At 40.5% G+C, this 12,470-nt stretch overlaps 1 protein-coding gene across 2 annotated transcripts; it reads left to right on the top strand.

The window, feature by feature from the left end:
* Positions 1-971: 971 nt before the first annotated feature.
* fxn (frataxin) lies at positions 972-8,716 on the top strand. 2 transcript variants are annotated; one of them, XM_010754184.3, is made up of 6 exons: positions 992-1,236; positions 1,346-1,426; positions 2,780-2,871; positions 2,948-3,068; positions 6,286-6,383; positions 7,097-8,716. In XM_010754184.3, exons 1-6 carry the CDS (start codon positions 1,156-1,158, stop codon positions 7,233-7,235), a joined length of 612 nt encoding a protein of 203 aa, XP_010752486.1. In that variant the 5' UTR covers positions 992-1,155; the 3' UTR covers positions 7,236-8,716. The 2 variants fall into 2 exon arrangements, with proteins under 2 accessions (XP_027144633.1, XP_010752486.1); XM_027288832.1 differs by lacking the exons at positions 6,286-6,383; positions 7,097-8,716 and adding an exon at positions 3,706-4,297 and having other exon boundaries at positions 972-1,236.
* The last annotated feature ends 3,754 nt before the right edge of the window (positions 8,717-12,470 follow it).

The raw sequence follows: 12,470 nt of genomic DNA, 5'->3' as shown, positions 1-12,470 counted from the left end.
TAATTACATGAGAGAAAACATGATTATGACATGATAGAAAACATGATAATTACATGAGAGAAAACATGATGATGACATGAGAGAAAACATGACAGAAAACATGATTATGACATGAGAGACAACATGATTATGACATGATAGAAAATACGATGATGACATGATAGAAAACATGATAATTACATGAGAGAAAACATGATAATTACATGAGAGAAAACATAATGATGACATGATAGAAAACATGATAATTACATGAGAGAAAACATGATTATGACATGATAGAAAATACGATGATGACATTATAGAAAACGTGATGATGACGTGATAGAAAACATGATTATGACATGATAGAAAACATGATGATGACATGAGAGAAAACATGATTATGACATGATAGAAAACATGATAATTACATGATAGAAAACATGATAATTACATGATAGAAAACATGATAATCACATGATATAAAACATGATAATCACATGATAGAAAACATGATAATTACATGAGAGAAAACATGATAATGACATGATAGAAAACATGATAATGACATGATAGATAACATGATAGAAAACATGATGATGACATGATAGAAAACATGATAGAAAACATGATTATGATGTGATAGAAAACATGAAAATTACATGATAGAAAACATGATAATTACATGAGAGACAACATGATAATTACATGACAGAAAACATGATAATTACATGAGATAAAACATGATTATGACATGATAGAAAACATGATAATTACATGATAGAAAACACAATGAAAACATTACAATACATCATTTTTTATCTTGCAAACATTGCTAAATAGTTGACAAACTAATACAAACACAATTAATCTTGAGACTCTATCATAATGAAATGTTGTGAGTGACCCATTTTCATCTGCCACACGTAATGAGGTGAAACAAATGCAACCTGACTGCTCTTACAGTACTTTGGACTACAGCCTGTAACGAATGGCAAAGACATGCCAAGATAAATTCAAACGGAGAACAGAGACATCCTTCCACTCGGGGGCAGTGTGAGTCATGAATGTTAGTGTGCTGTGGCCAAGAAACACGAAGAAACAGAAGGCGGAAGGATCACGCAGGACACCGGTGAACTTTTCAGGAGCTTAAACAAAGTGCGTTGGACAGGAAGCATGTCTGTGTTCACTAAAATACCCTGTGTTTACCTGACATACACACAGATCACCATGACGACAAGCAGGCTGCTTCACCACGTGAGTTCATATGAGCTGTAGCTAACGTGAGTCAACAGTGCGTATGAAGTCAGACTGATGAAAGACATCATGTAACACTGCAGTCACCTGTATCATGTGTATTTTCCAGGTCAGGAGCCTGTCTCACGTCACGGGGATTCGTCCATATACTATACACACGCTGCACCCGGTCTGTCAGCCTCCACACACTGTAAGTATCTGCATGCACACACCGACAACACTTCAGCTATGTCGCCTTATGTCAGCTGGAAGATGAAACTTGACGTCACAGACTTTTCTTTCCTCTCCTTTTCTTCTCTCCTCTTCTCTTTGTTGTACCCGTATTTAAATTAATGAAGAGCAATAACAGATAATGAAAAGGAAAAAAATCTTTCCAGTAAAGAATTCAGAATTAATCAGACCTACAATGAGTCAGTTCTCTGTCTTCACTTAACGAATGTTATGCTGTATCAGGTCGGTCCAATCAGCTGCGGTGTCCAATCAATAACTGATATCCAGTAGGTTGGCTGATAAAAGTCTTCTATGATGGCTGCTCTTGTGGAACTTTGTACAAGGCTCCTCGATTGATCCTCCTGCAAGGTGGCAAATAGCTTCTGTCTGGAGTGAGGAGGGAGGAAATATCAAATAAGAGACTTTGGATGCACACATAGTGGCTAAAACCTGTAATAACTGCAATGGCATGCACACAATAATCATTTTAATTCAGTTTTATTCATATAGCACCAAATCATAACGGATGTTATCTCATGACACTTTTTAAACATCACAATTTACAAAACTGCACTTAAATATATCTTCGCCATTTGGCACAGTGCTATAGACACAGACAATACTCTGCCAACAGAGTTTCCCACTGCCAACAACAGCTGAGCTAAGTGGAAACAGAGCTCTCTTGTGGCCAAAATTACGCAATTGCATTTTTAAAAATGGTGCTCATGCGAACAGAGCACAGATGCATCAACAGGACAAATGTGTATTTTTGGAAGTTACACCAACATGTTAACCTTGCCAGGCTTGAAGCAGGATCTCCCTGAGGTAACACTGTTTCCAGATATGCATTCTCTCTGAGCTTGTGCTTGGACAGTGCCAACCTGACTATTAAAGGAAATCTTGAATGCATCACCATGTCAAAGGATTAGACATACATGAACTGTGTTTGTGGAGGAACTCGCTCTGCTCTGCATCAGCTTACACTGTTTTTGATTTTAGAAATAAAGGATCCCTTCCTGTAGAATCGCTTTATTGAAAACATACCAAAGGAATTCATTTGGGAAAATAAAATCAACATCAACACAGTCAGAAATATACACACCAAAGCAAGTTAGTGGTTACTCTAGTAATATTTGGTGGGAAAAAGGAACTTTGATGTCCAGATTTTCTTTATTGTGTGACTTATTTTTAGGTGTAAAAATCTGAGTAAACTTTGAAATCTCATGGAATTTTCCAAGTTGCAAGTTTTGGAGAGATCAATTTAGAACTACTAGAATTCTGATGATCAGTAATACACATACAATACAACTCATTTTTTTCTTTTTTGTGTCAGTGGTTTAAGAGCAAAGATGATTGTGATAGGTGGAGGAAAAACATCCATCTGACATCACTACAGCAGGAGAAAGCCACCCCTGTACAGATAAGGTAAAGCACAGTTCTTTTATTTTCTAAGCATCACCTGCTGAATGTTTAAACTGAAACATGTGTCATTGTGTCAAAGTGAGCTGTCAGAATCGGAGTATGAGAAGCTGGCAGATGTGACGTTGGATGCTCTGGCTGATTATTTTGAAGACCTGACAGATGAAGCTTTCACTGGAGCAGAGTACGATGTTGTCTTCTCGGTAAGTCAGTCTGTTTCCTTTCAAACTAAAACTGAATTAGACTAACTTAACTAGACTTAACTTGATTAAACAGTCACATTGCTAATTACAAGTATTGTTCATTCTACAGGTAACACAGCTGTTTTCTTTGAAGGTGTGTGGAGGGAGTGAAATGTGTTAATGCTATTACTTAATAAGGATAGTGAAATAATATTAAATGACATTAGACATTAGACTCTGGACCAAAACAGGCTTTATACAAAGATTCTACTGAGCAATGCTCATAGTCTACCAGAATCTCTAAATCGGAGCCTTGTGTGCTCTGACATTTTAAAAGGCATCTGCGATTAGAGACGATTCTAGACTGTGATAGTACAATTACATGTTGTTTGAGTGTGTTTATGCTGCACTGAACATCAATCAATCAATCAATCAATCAATCAATCAACTCTTACCTCACCACTCCTTTGTTTGTAAGTGACAGTAACAGTCAGAGTGTTTGCAGTTACAAAACTGATGTTTCAAACTACGACCATTCCTACCTATGATACCATGATTATAGGTGTGCAGTGCTGGGTCAAGCTTGTCTATCATGTATTCTTCCAGCATACAGTGATTTGCACTGTGCTGTGTCTTTGGCCATCACGCTCACTTGCAGGTGTTCCTGCTGACTGCTGAGGTAGCCTCTGACTTTTTGGGCCATTTTTTCACACAGAAGCTTGTTATTGATGTCTTTGTGTCACCATTGTTAAAGGTGATTAAAGCAGTTGAATCAGATCAACGGGCTTGTTCACATTATTTGACTATATTGATAAGTAAAGGCACTCTATACTGCACGTCCTGCCTGCAAACCATTTGAAGAAGTTTGATGTTGTTCTTACAGATTCCATTCAGCAGACACGCAGTGTTTCTAATAAGTTCTACAATATAGTAGTAGTAGTTGTTACTTCCTCAACTTGGTATGTTTTGTGTACAACAATGTCTAACAAATACCCTCCCCTAGTAACAAACTGTAGCTACACTTTGAAGTTCTCAGAAAAAAACATTTTTGGAAATGTTTTATGGGGACATAAATTGAAGTACATTCAACATATTTGTAAAACCTGAAGAATACACACAGTGTATGTTTGTAAATACTTTTGCTGGGTCCCCTTCTGTTTGCCATCTACACCACCTCGCTGTCCCATGTTATCTGCTCACACGGCTTCTTCTACCACTGCTATGCCGATGACACACAGCTATACCTGTCGTTCCAGCCGGACGACACCACGGTCTCCGCACACATCTCCGCCTGTCTCTCTGATCTGTCAACTTGGATGAAAGACCACCATCTCCAGCTTAATCTGTCAAAAACCGAACTCCTGGTCATCCCTGCCCATGAGTCAATCTGCCATGACTTCAACCTGAAAATTGGTACTGTCACTATTACCCCTAACCATGCTGCTAAAAACCTGGGCGTCGTACTTGATGATCGTCTTTCTCTGACCCAATATGCCGCTCAGCTCCTGATACAGGCTACAGTCAGCTCCCGCCTCGATTATTGCAACTCGCTCTTGGCTGGCCTACCTGCTTGCGCGATCAAACCCTTGCAAATGGTCCAGAATGCCGCAGCGCGACTGGTTTTAAATCAACCTAAAAGGTCACATGTCACCCCACTCTTCAGCGACCTGCACTGGCTGCCTGTAGCTGCCAGAATCAAACACAAAGCTCTGACGCTAGCCTACAAAACCATCTCAGGATCTGCCCCTGCCTATCTCAGCGTCTTACTAAAGGCTCACGTCCCGACCAGGGCGTTACAACAAACCGTCTAGTTGTACCCTCGCCTCTCGCAAAGCGAGGTCACTCTAAACTCTTCTCTGTGGTTGTCCCCAAATGGTGGAATGACCTACCAACGGCTACTAGAACAGCAACATCCCTTTCGACCTTTAAAAAACTTGTAAAAACCTTTCTGTTTCGAGAATGCTTCCCTGCCTAACAAAACTAACAACTACTCTGTGCTCCTTTACACCTTTCTCAGCTTATGTCCTCCTCTGTAAGTCGCTTTGGATAAAAGCGTCTGCTAAATGCAATGTAATGTAATGTAATGCAAGTAACTTAAAAACAGGAGTCAAATTCCTTCCATGCCAATAAAGCAGATTCTGATTGTGGGAAGATAAACTATATCACACATGCTAGCAGATGTGTGTGTATCCAGCTGGATTTACTAATGTTGTGCAGTATGTGCTGGTCTGTTTTGTGTTGTCTGTTTGGCTGCATCAATTTATGTCTTCGTTTAGTCAGATATTACACGTATGAACACCATCTCTGCCTCCATCTGCTGCAGTCTGACCTCTCCTACTGTTGGGAGTAGTGACTTCATGTTTCTTCTGTACTGGCTCTCAGCTCAACACAGAGCTGAGACATACAAGTCGTTTGTAATCTGTTCTGTTCTGAAAGGGGTCGTCCACTAATCAGAAGATCGGCGGTTCGATCTCATGTCGAAGTGTCCTTGGGCTGGTTAGCTCCTCAAACTGCCCAGTCAGTGTTGTTTCATAGTGAGACTACAGCAGAGGCTGCAGGTCCATTATCTCCCTGTGCACCATGATTCTGTTTCAGACATTGCTGGTTATTTGGCTGCTAGCTTCTGTTGCCTTCTGGTTTTCCTTTGCAATAAAATCAGCACACTTGAAGCCTGTTTTTCTTGTTGGGAGAGAGATGAGTTTATCCGATAGCTAAGGAAGCTCAAAAACTAGTAACGAGTAACATCAGAGAGGAGGATTCATTTTCAGGACAGATCACCCATGTATGCATCACCATCACAATGACAAATGTCTGTTGTGTATCTGTCCAGGAACTGCTGGTTTCCCTCCAACTGACACATCCATCCAAATCAAGACCACTTTGTGTCCCTATTTCCTTCCTTCACCCCTCACCCTCTTCTCTCCTCTAACGGCTTCCTTCACCATGTCAGTTGCCCATGAGAGGGTGATTAATAAAGCAGCTGTGTCTGTCTGTCTGTCTGTCTGTCTGTCTGTCTGTCTGTCCTAATCATTTTGGTTGGACAGCAGCTGTCTCTGCTGGCTTTGACTGATTGGTCAGTGTTCCAATATTGGCAGCTGACCCCCTTTTTCAACTTGCTGCAGTGACATATAGAGCCATTGTGCTTGATAATTCATTCATTTTTATGTATGTGTGTGAGGGACCGAGCCACAGCTGTGGCCATCACAATGTGCATATGGTGTCTTTGGTTCATGTACAGAGTGGAGTGCTGACAGTGAAGGTGGGCGGGGACCACGGCATCTACGTCATCAACAAACAGACTCCAAACAAACAGATCTGGCTTTCTTCTCCCACCAGGTGAGACTGGACAGTAACACCACAGCTGAGCCGTCGTTAGAGGACAAACGCTAGAAAATATTAAGTAATCATATTATTTTCATTAAATTCTGTCTGAACCAAAACTACCAAACATTGATTTTCTGAACGTGATCTTCTTCAAAATGTCACATTGCAACACAAAGCCACTGGTGTTTTTCTGAAAGAAAGCTTTGTTTTCCTGTATACTAAATGTACGGGAAAATATTTTGACTGAGAGTGAGGGGGTAATACTACTAGTACTAATAATAGTACACACACCGGGCGGTTGTGGCTCGGAGGTAGAGCAGGTCGTCCAGTCTGCATGTCAAAGTGCTCTTGGCCACTGATGGCATTAGCTGCCATGCAAGGTGCCAACTGTTCATCAGTTTGAGGAGCTAACCATTCATACACATTTACACAATGATGGTTCAGCCTTCAGGAGCAGTTTGGAGTTCAGTATCTTGTTCAAGGACACTTCGACATGCAGACTGGAGGAGCCAGGGATCAAACCACTGATCATCTGATTAGTGGACAGAGGCATTTTAAATGTACACTGACAAATAGATGGAAACTAATAGAAGTAGTAAAACTCTGATTGAGGGAGAAGTGCATAGAACTAAACCTTTGAGATTTTCCCTCTTTTTTTTTTTTTTTTTTTTAATTTAACTCAAATAACAGCTTCTAAGCTCAGTTCTTTTCTCCCACTTTTGCAGTGGACCAAAGCGCTATGACTGGACAGGGGAAAGCTGGGTGTACACTCATGATGGTGTGAGCCTCCATCAGCTGCTGTCTAAAGAGTTCTCCATCATCTTTAATAAAAACATGGACCTCATTGATCTGCCCTGTTCCTGAGACCAAACACCCGCAGATGACCTGCCTTCACTGTAACTCCACACAGTAGTACAGTGTGTACACCTTCACAATAACTTCTCAATGTCAGCAATGATCCAAGTATGTGAACTGTTGTGTTGGTAGCTATATGTCCTCCCTATATTGTATGTTTGTACTTAACAGTGATAGCAACACATTCTCCCATTTTCCTTGTAAGTTGAAAGGGCATGCCCGTTGTTGCTAATTAGCATTTGAACACCTTCCAATCATCAATAAAGAGCATGAGACTGCAGGGCCACATGTACCCAAACTCTCACGAGTAGAAAAGTTGAGACAGAAGTCAAGAATGCCCAAACTGAAGAAATTTCCAAGTGTAATGAAAACATTGCTTAGTTTGTATTGAAGTAATGCAGCACTATCTCCATATGAGCATGTGTTCAAGTGACCCATGTCTGATCTCAGATGTGGTGCTTAACAAATAAAGAGACTGGCCCAAAGCTTACAGAATAGCCTCACTCTCAAAATCTCTGACACACTCTTATGAAAAGAATACACAGAAAAGAAACCACAATATGCACTGAAACCTGTTTTAAAAGCCTCTGCACCCTGTGACACAGCTGCTGACACACCACTTCCAAAACACATTAAATATCTTGTAAAATAATTGCTGAGAATATGTGAAAAGACTTATATGTTACTGAAAGGTGGAGTTGCTCCCATGAATGCTAATTGTGCTGAGGCCACGCCCACTCAGGGGAGCAACACCTTGGAGCTGAGAATTCATTTTTACCTGATTTTGACACTTTGACAACTTGTCGATATTTTTAATAATTCAGATCTGGCTGGGTGCTTAACACTTTGGTCTGATGAACTCATATGAAACTCATATTCATTCTTACTTTACATGGACTTTTAGTGATTATAACTCAGGGTCTTCTTTCCCTAACAAGCCTGTTCCCTTGCGGTGGTTTATCTAGATTGGATGATTTATTTGTTTCAACAAAACAATGCTTTGTAAAATAATGAAAATAATTATTACAAAATGTAAATGATAAAAGCATTATAGTTAGAATCCTATGATATTGTACAACTGTAGAAAATGCAATAACCAGTTATATTGCACATGCAGGTCAACAGTGCATTGTGTGTAAGATTGCTTGTGCGTGTACACAGATTCTGTTCTTACCATTTCAAACTAAGAAATGGTAAAACAGTTAGTGACTGAAGTTTCCAATGGCTAACTTGTTCCGAATAACAAATTCTGGACAATATTTCAGCGTTTTGTTTTCATTAGAATTTATTTTATTTACAATATTAAACATAACTGTCTGATGTATTGTGATTGGCAGACCTAAACAGGAGCTGTTAATGACCAAAGAAAAGCCTCTGTCCATGTCATGTGATTCCACCCTCCTGCAGACACAAACACTGGAGTCTATCAGGATTCAATACAGCTAATTCTGTCAGTTTCATCAATAAAACTGCTTAATGCTTTCCTTAAATGTCTTGGCTTGTGTATTTGTACTTTGTACTGTTTTTTTTTGGGGGGGGGGGGGTTGCAACATCATTAAACAAACAAAACATCAACCAGGTCACCAGCAGCATACACAGCAGCAGCTAATATCACTGACTAGTCCAGCAGCAGTCAGCCCAGCTCGACGTCTGTCTTTCAGCCTTTTATTTCACCAAGCTCTCACCAACCACTAAAAGTCAGTCCCACGGCTTTTCTTCTTTCCTCCATCAACATCCTCTTCACCTCTGCCATGATGTCCACAGATGCTGCTGCTCCCCGGTTACATTCCCACTTGCCCAGCTTTGGTTCTGGCATGACACCAGTTCTGCTTTAGGCAGGCCAGTGAACAGCTGCTATAGTTTGCAGTAGTTTGGAGAGGCACCTGGCTGCAGACCTCCACTGTCACGCACCTACCTCCACTGTCACGCCCGGAAGTGATGACGTTTTTTGGGGGGGTGGGGAGGTGGAGAGGACATTTTGAGAGGGTCATTTTCATTTTCAGATGAAAATTACCCTTTTCATTTTCAGATGAAAATTATTTTCAGATGCCTCACTGAGCAGGTTGGTCCGTTGCTGCGTTACGTTAACGCGTCCGCCATATTGGATGTGGCAGATCTGCCCGTAAACTATTAACAGGAAATGGACTGAACTTCATAAAGCGCCTTTCTACAAAGTTCTTTAAGTTGATGTCTCTTATACACCCATTCACACACACACACACACTAATATATCTGGGAAACAAACAGGCACCAAAAACAACATATGCAACTTTTAAAGTGATGATTATAAATGTTTACTCCTTATGTAAGCACCAAACCAACATATGTATTTTTCTAATGCTGAGTGTTTACAGCTACTAATGTGTGTAACACTGTTACTGTGATGATAAATATTGAAATATTTATTATATTTAACATTTAATCTGTGTCTATAATAACCAGATCCCGAAATAGTTTACTATAAAAACAATATATACAATAGACCGGGAATTGAAAGATTTTATGTCATTGTTTACTAATTAATTCATTTGTGAGGAAAACAATTCAACCGGAAGTGCATTCACAAATTCACGATTTTATTTTGAAATGTGTCCCTTGCATTTCCGGGCATTTCCGGCTCAAGCTGAAGCCTGTTTCTCTTAGTTACCGCCCACAAGCTCCTCGATTGGCTCTGCCGTCTCTTGTGTGATTGGCCGTCCCCGCTGTCACTCCATCAAGTTGCAAACGGCACCAGGACTTGCACATAGACATGTATACATAGACATAATCAGACATCCCAAGTCTCCCGGAAGTTCCGGGAGTCTCCCTGATGCCCGCGAGCTAGGTAAAACATCCCGGATTTTGGATTACGCGAGAGAGATTAAAAAAACGCGAGTGCGAGCATAAAGAAAAGATAGTACCTCGCGCATCATGCTCGGATTACTTTCAGTTACATTGCGCAGGCATAGGCGAGAGGAGGGGAGGGGGGTGAGCGCGTGAGACTGAGATACAATGAGCTACATGAAGCACCCGTTCTAATACATCTGTTCATCGTGTGGTCTCGTGTTCAGGGCGACTGGTTGCGAGAGAGCGCCGATTCTCTCTCTCTCTCTCTCTCTCTCTCTCTCTCTCTCTCTCTCTTCTCTCTCTCTCTCAACTCAGAGGAAGGAGAAAGCGAGAAGTAAGAAACGTAGAAGAAGGAAAAAGAGAAGAAAGAAAGTTGGGAAGGAAAGACGAAGAGAAAGTGTTAGATAGGAGCCTCTGATGATCTTCTGCTTGTATTATTTATGACGCTTTGCCAAGGGAGAACTAGGAAGGACACTCTCAAAGTACACCTGAAGTGCTTGAGTCGGTCTCGATTTCTGATTGAGTTGAAAATCTCATGCTGGTGGTCACACTTAATTACAACCCTCATAGATGACGCTACAAATACTTTACGGCCCAAATAGTGCAAAGGGAAAGCATGTTACCCCTTGTTGTCACCTGCAACACATTCGTAGTGGAGACACTGTTGTCTGTTCATGCTAATGGAACGTCAACAATTAGCTACCTTTTATGTCTAGGAATGCAAGCTAGAGCGCAGCAACAGGCCTCCGACCCGGGGAACCACCACAGAGTTGAGGATGAATGGTGGCACCCAGGCAAAAGACTGGAGAGGAGAGAGAGGACCACAAGGCTCACACGTGACCTCGGTGTACCAAAAAGAGGAAAAATTCCACCAAACCAATCCCCTCTTTCAAGATCCAATACAGCTACCCGAATAATAAAATTACCAAATTTAGAGACCCACCGGGGAGTACAGTCAGAATGGATTGACACCAAACATTAAAACATTCGTAATCACAAAATTATCTAAAAGGCCATCCATTAAAATCATTTTCAAACAAAGCATCGGTTTAGATTAACTCATACAATCAGTGTGAAAACCTTAAGAACCCCTCTTATGTACCCCATCTTCCCATGATGTGTGAGTTCCACTTTCAGGTCAACAAGGGCCTTTAAGCTAACGAAGATCCCCTACAACACCAAGGTGTTAAAGAAGGTCATCAGGGACGTCACAGATCATGTGCAAATATGCCACTGGGAGAGGAGAAAGACCAAATTTATTATTTCACCTAGTAGCTATAAACCCTCGCAATTAGAAGAGGTTTCATTTAAAACAAATTAATTTAACATTTTTAGAGCACATTTCTTCTCTCTTTGAAATCAATCACAACAATCATCATTGAAATCAAGATACTGCCAAATCTTCAACCCATGTACATTATGTACAGTGGAGGGTCACCACCATGGAGAGGTTACTAGCACATACGATGCATGGTGGCATGGAATCCATCTTCGTAGAACTTTTCCATGAACGTCGATTCCATTTCAGTTATTCATTCATCATAAAAAATTGCTAACTTTGAACTTTTAGGCATGTTATTACTTACTGTGAAAACCATCATTGAACTAGATTTTAAAACTGATTCATAAAATGGCAAAATGATTAAAAATCCAATCTCTTAGAATACTAAAAACCAGTAAAACCAGAATCATTACCTAAAGTTAACCTAAAACTGAACACAGAGGTAAACAGAAAACATAGACACCCTCCTTTACAGACCAATAGTCTCCTCTTCATCATTTTCACCAAGAGAAAGATCATCCAGGTCAAAAAGCCTCGAATCCTTTTCCCAAAACCTTCAAAACTTATAATACCGCTTACCAACTGGATTGGCAACCTCTGGGCGTATGCACCCACCTGGTTTCCAAGAGGTTTTGAAACAGTTTGTTTGGACCAGAACTATTTGAACTCTACATTCAAAACCTAATTTTACATACTTTTGTGTATGATTAATGGGAAAAGTTGTAATATAACTGAACTGCTTAGTAGGTACTGTTCATTGACTGTTTTGCAATTGTTAAGGCAATTTCAGTCTCTGTGCGACTACGGGTAGGGCGGATATAGCACTCATCTGCTCATCTTCAAATCTCGTGGCCACAATCATTCAGTTTGAACACTTTATAATCCGCTCTAGTGAATGGAAATTGGATGAGGACATTGGTGAGTGTATGGACGAGGCATATTTTGACATAGCCAAAAGTTACTGAGATTACGATCGCGAGCATAATCATTCATTAGACTGAGGGCCGAAATTTGTTTTGGTTTTTTTTTTTTGACTAGAGTTTGAGAGAACTTCACCTGTACCTCCATCATGCCTTGTTGATTTGTGTTGGCTGCCTCCACTCAGGTCTTTTATGGAAGAAAATTGACCAGTTAGT

This window comes from Larimichthys crocea, chromosome XV, assembly GCF_000972845.2.
Source record: "Larimichthys crocea isolate SSNF chromosome XV, L_crocea_2.0, whole genome shotgun sequence".
Taxonomy (NCBI): domain Eukaryota; kingdom Metazoa; phylum Chordata; class Actinopteri; family Sciaenidae; genus Larimichthys; species Larimichthys crocea.
This window is presented reverse-complemented; position numbering and strand designations above follow the sequence as displayed.

Coding starts and splice junctions, on each gene's coding strand:
- fxn (XM_010754184.3), top strand. CDS start 1,156: ATGTCTGTGTTCACTAAAATACCCTGTGTTTACCTGACATACACACAG. Junction 1,237..1,345: donor CAAGCAGGCTGCTTCACCAC/GTGAGTTCATAT, acceptor TGTATTTTCCAG/GTCAGGAGCCTGTCTCACGT. Junction 6,384..7,096: donor TGGCTTTCTTCTCCCACCAG/GTGAGACTGGAC, acceptor CCACTTTTGCAG/TGGACCAAAGCGCTATGACT.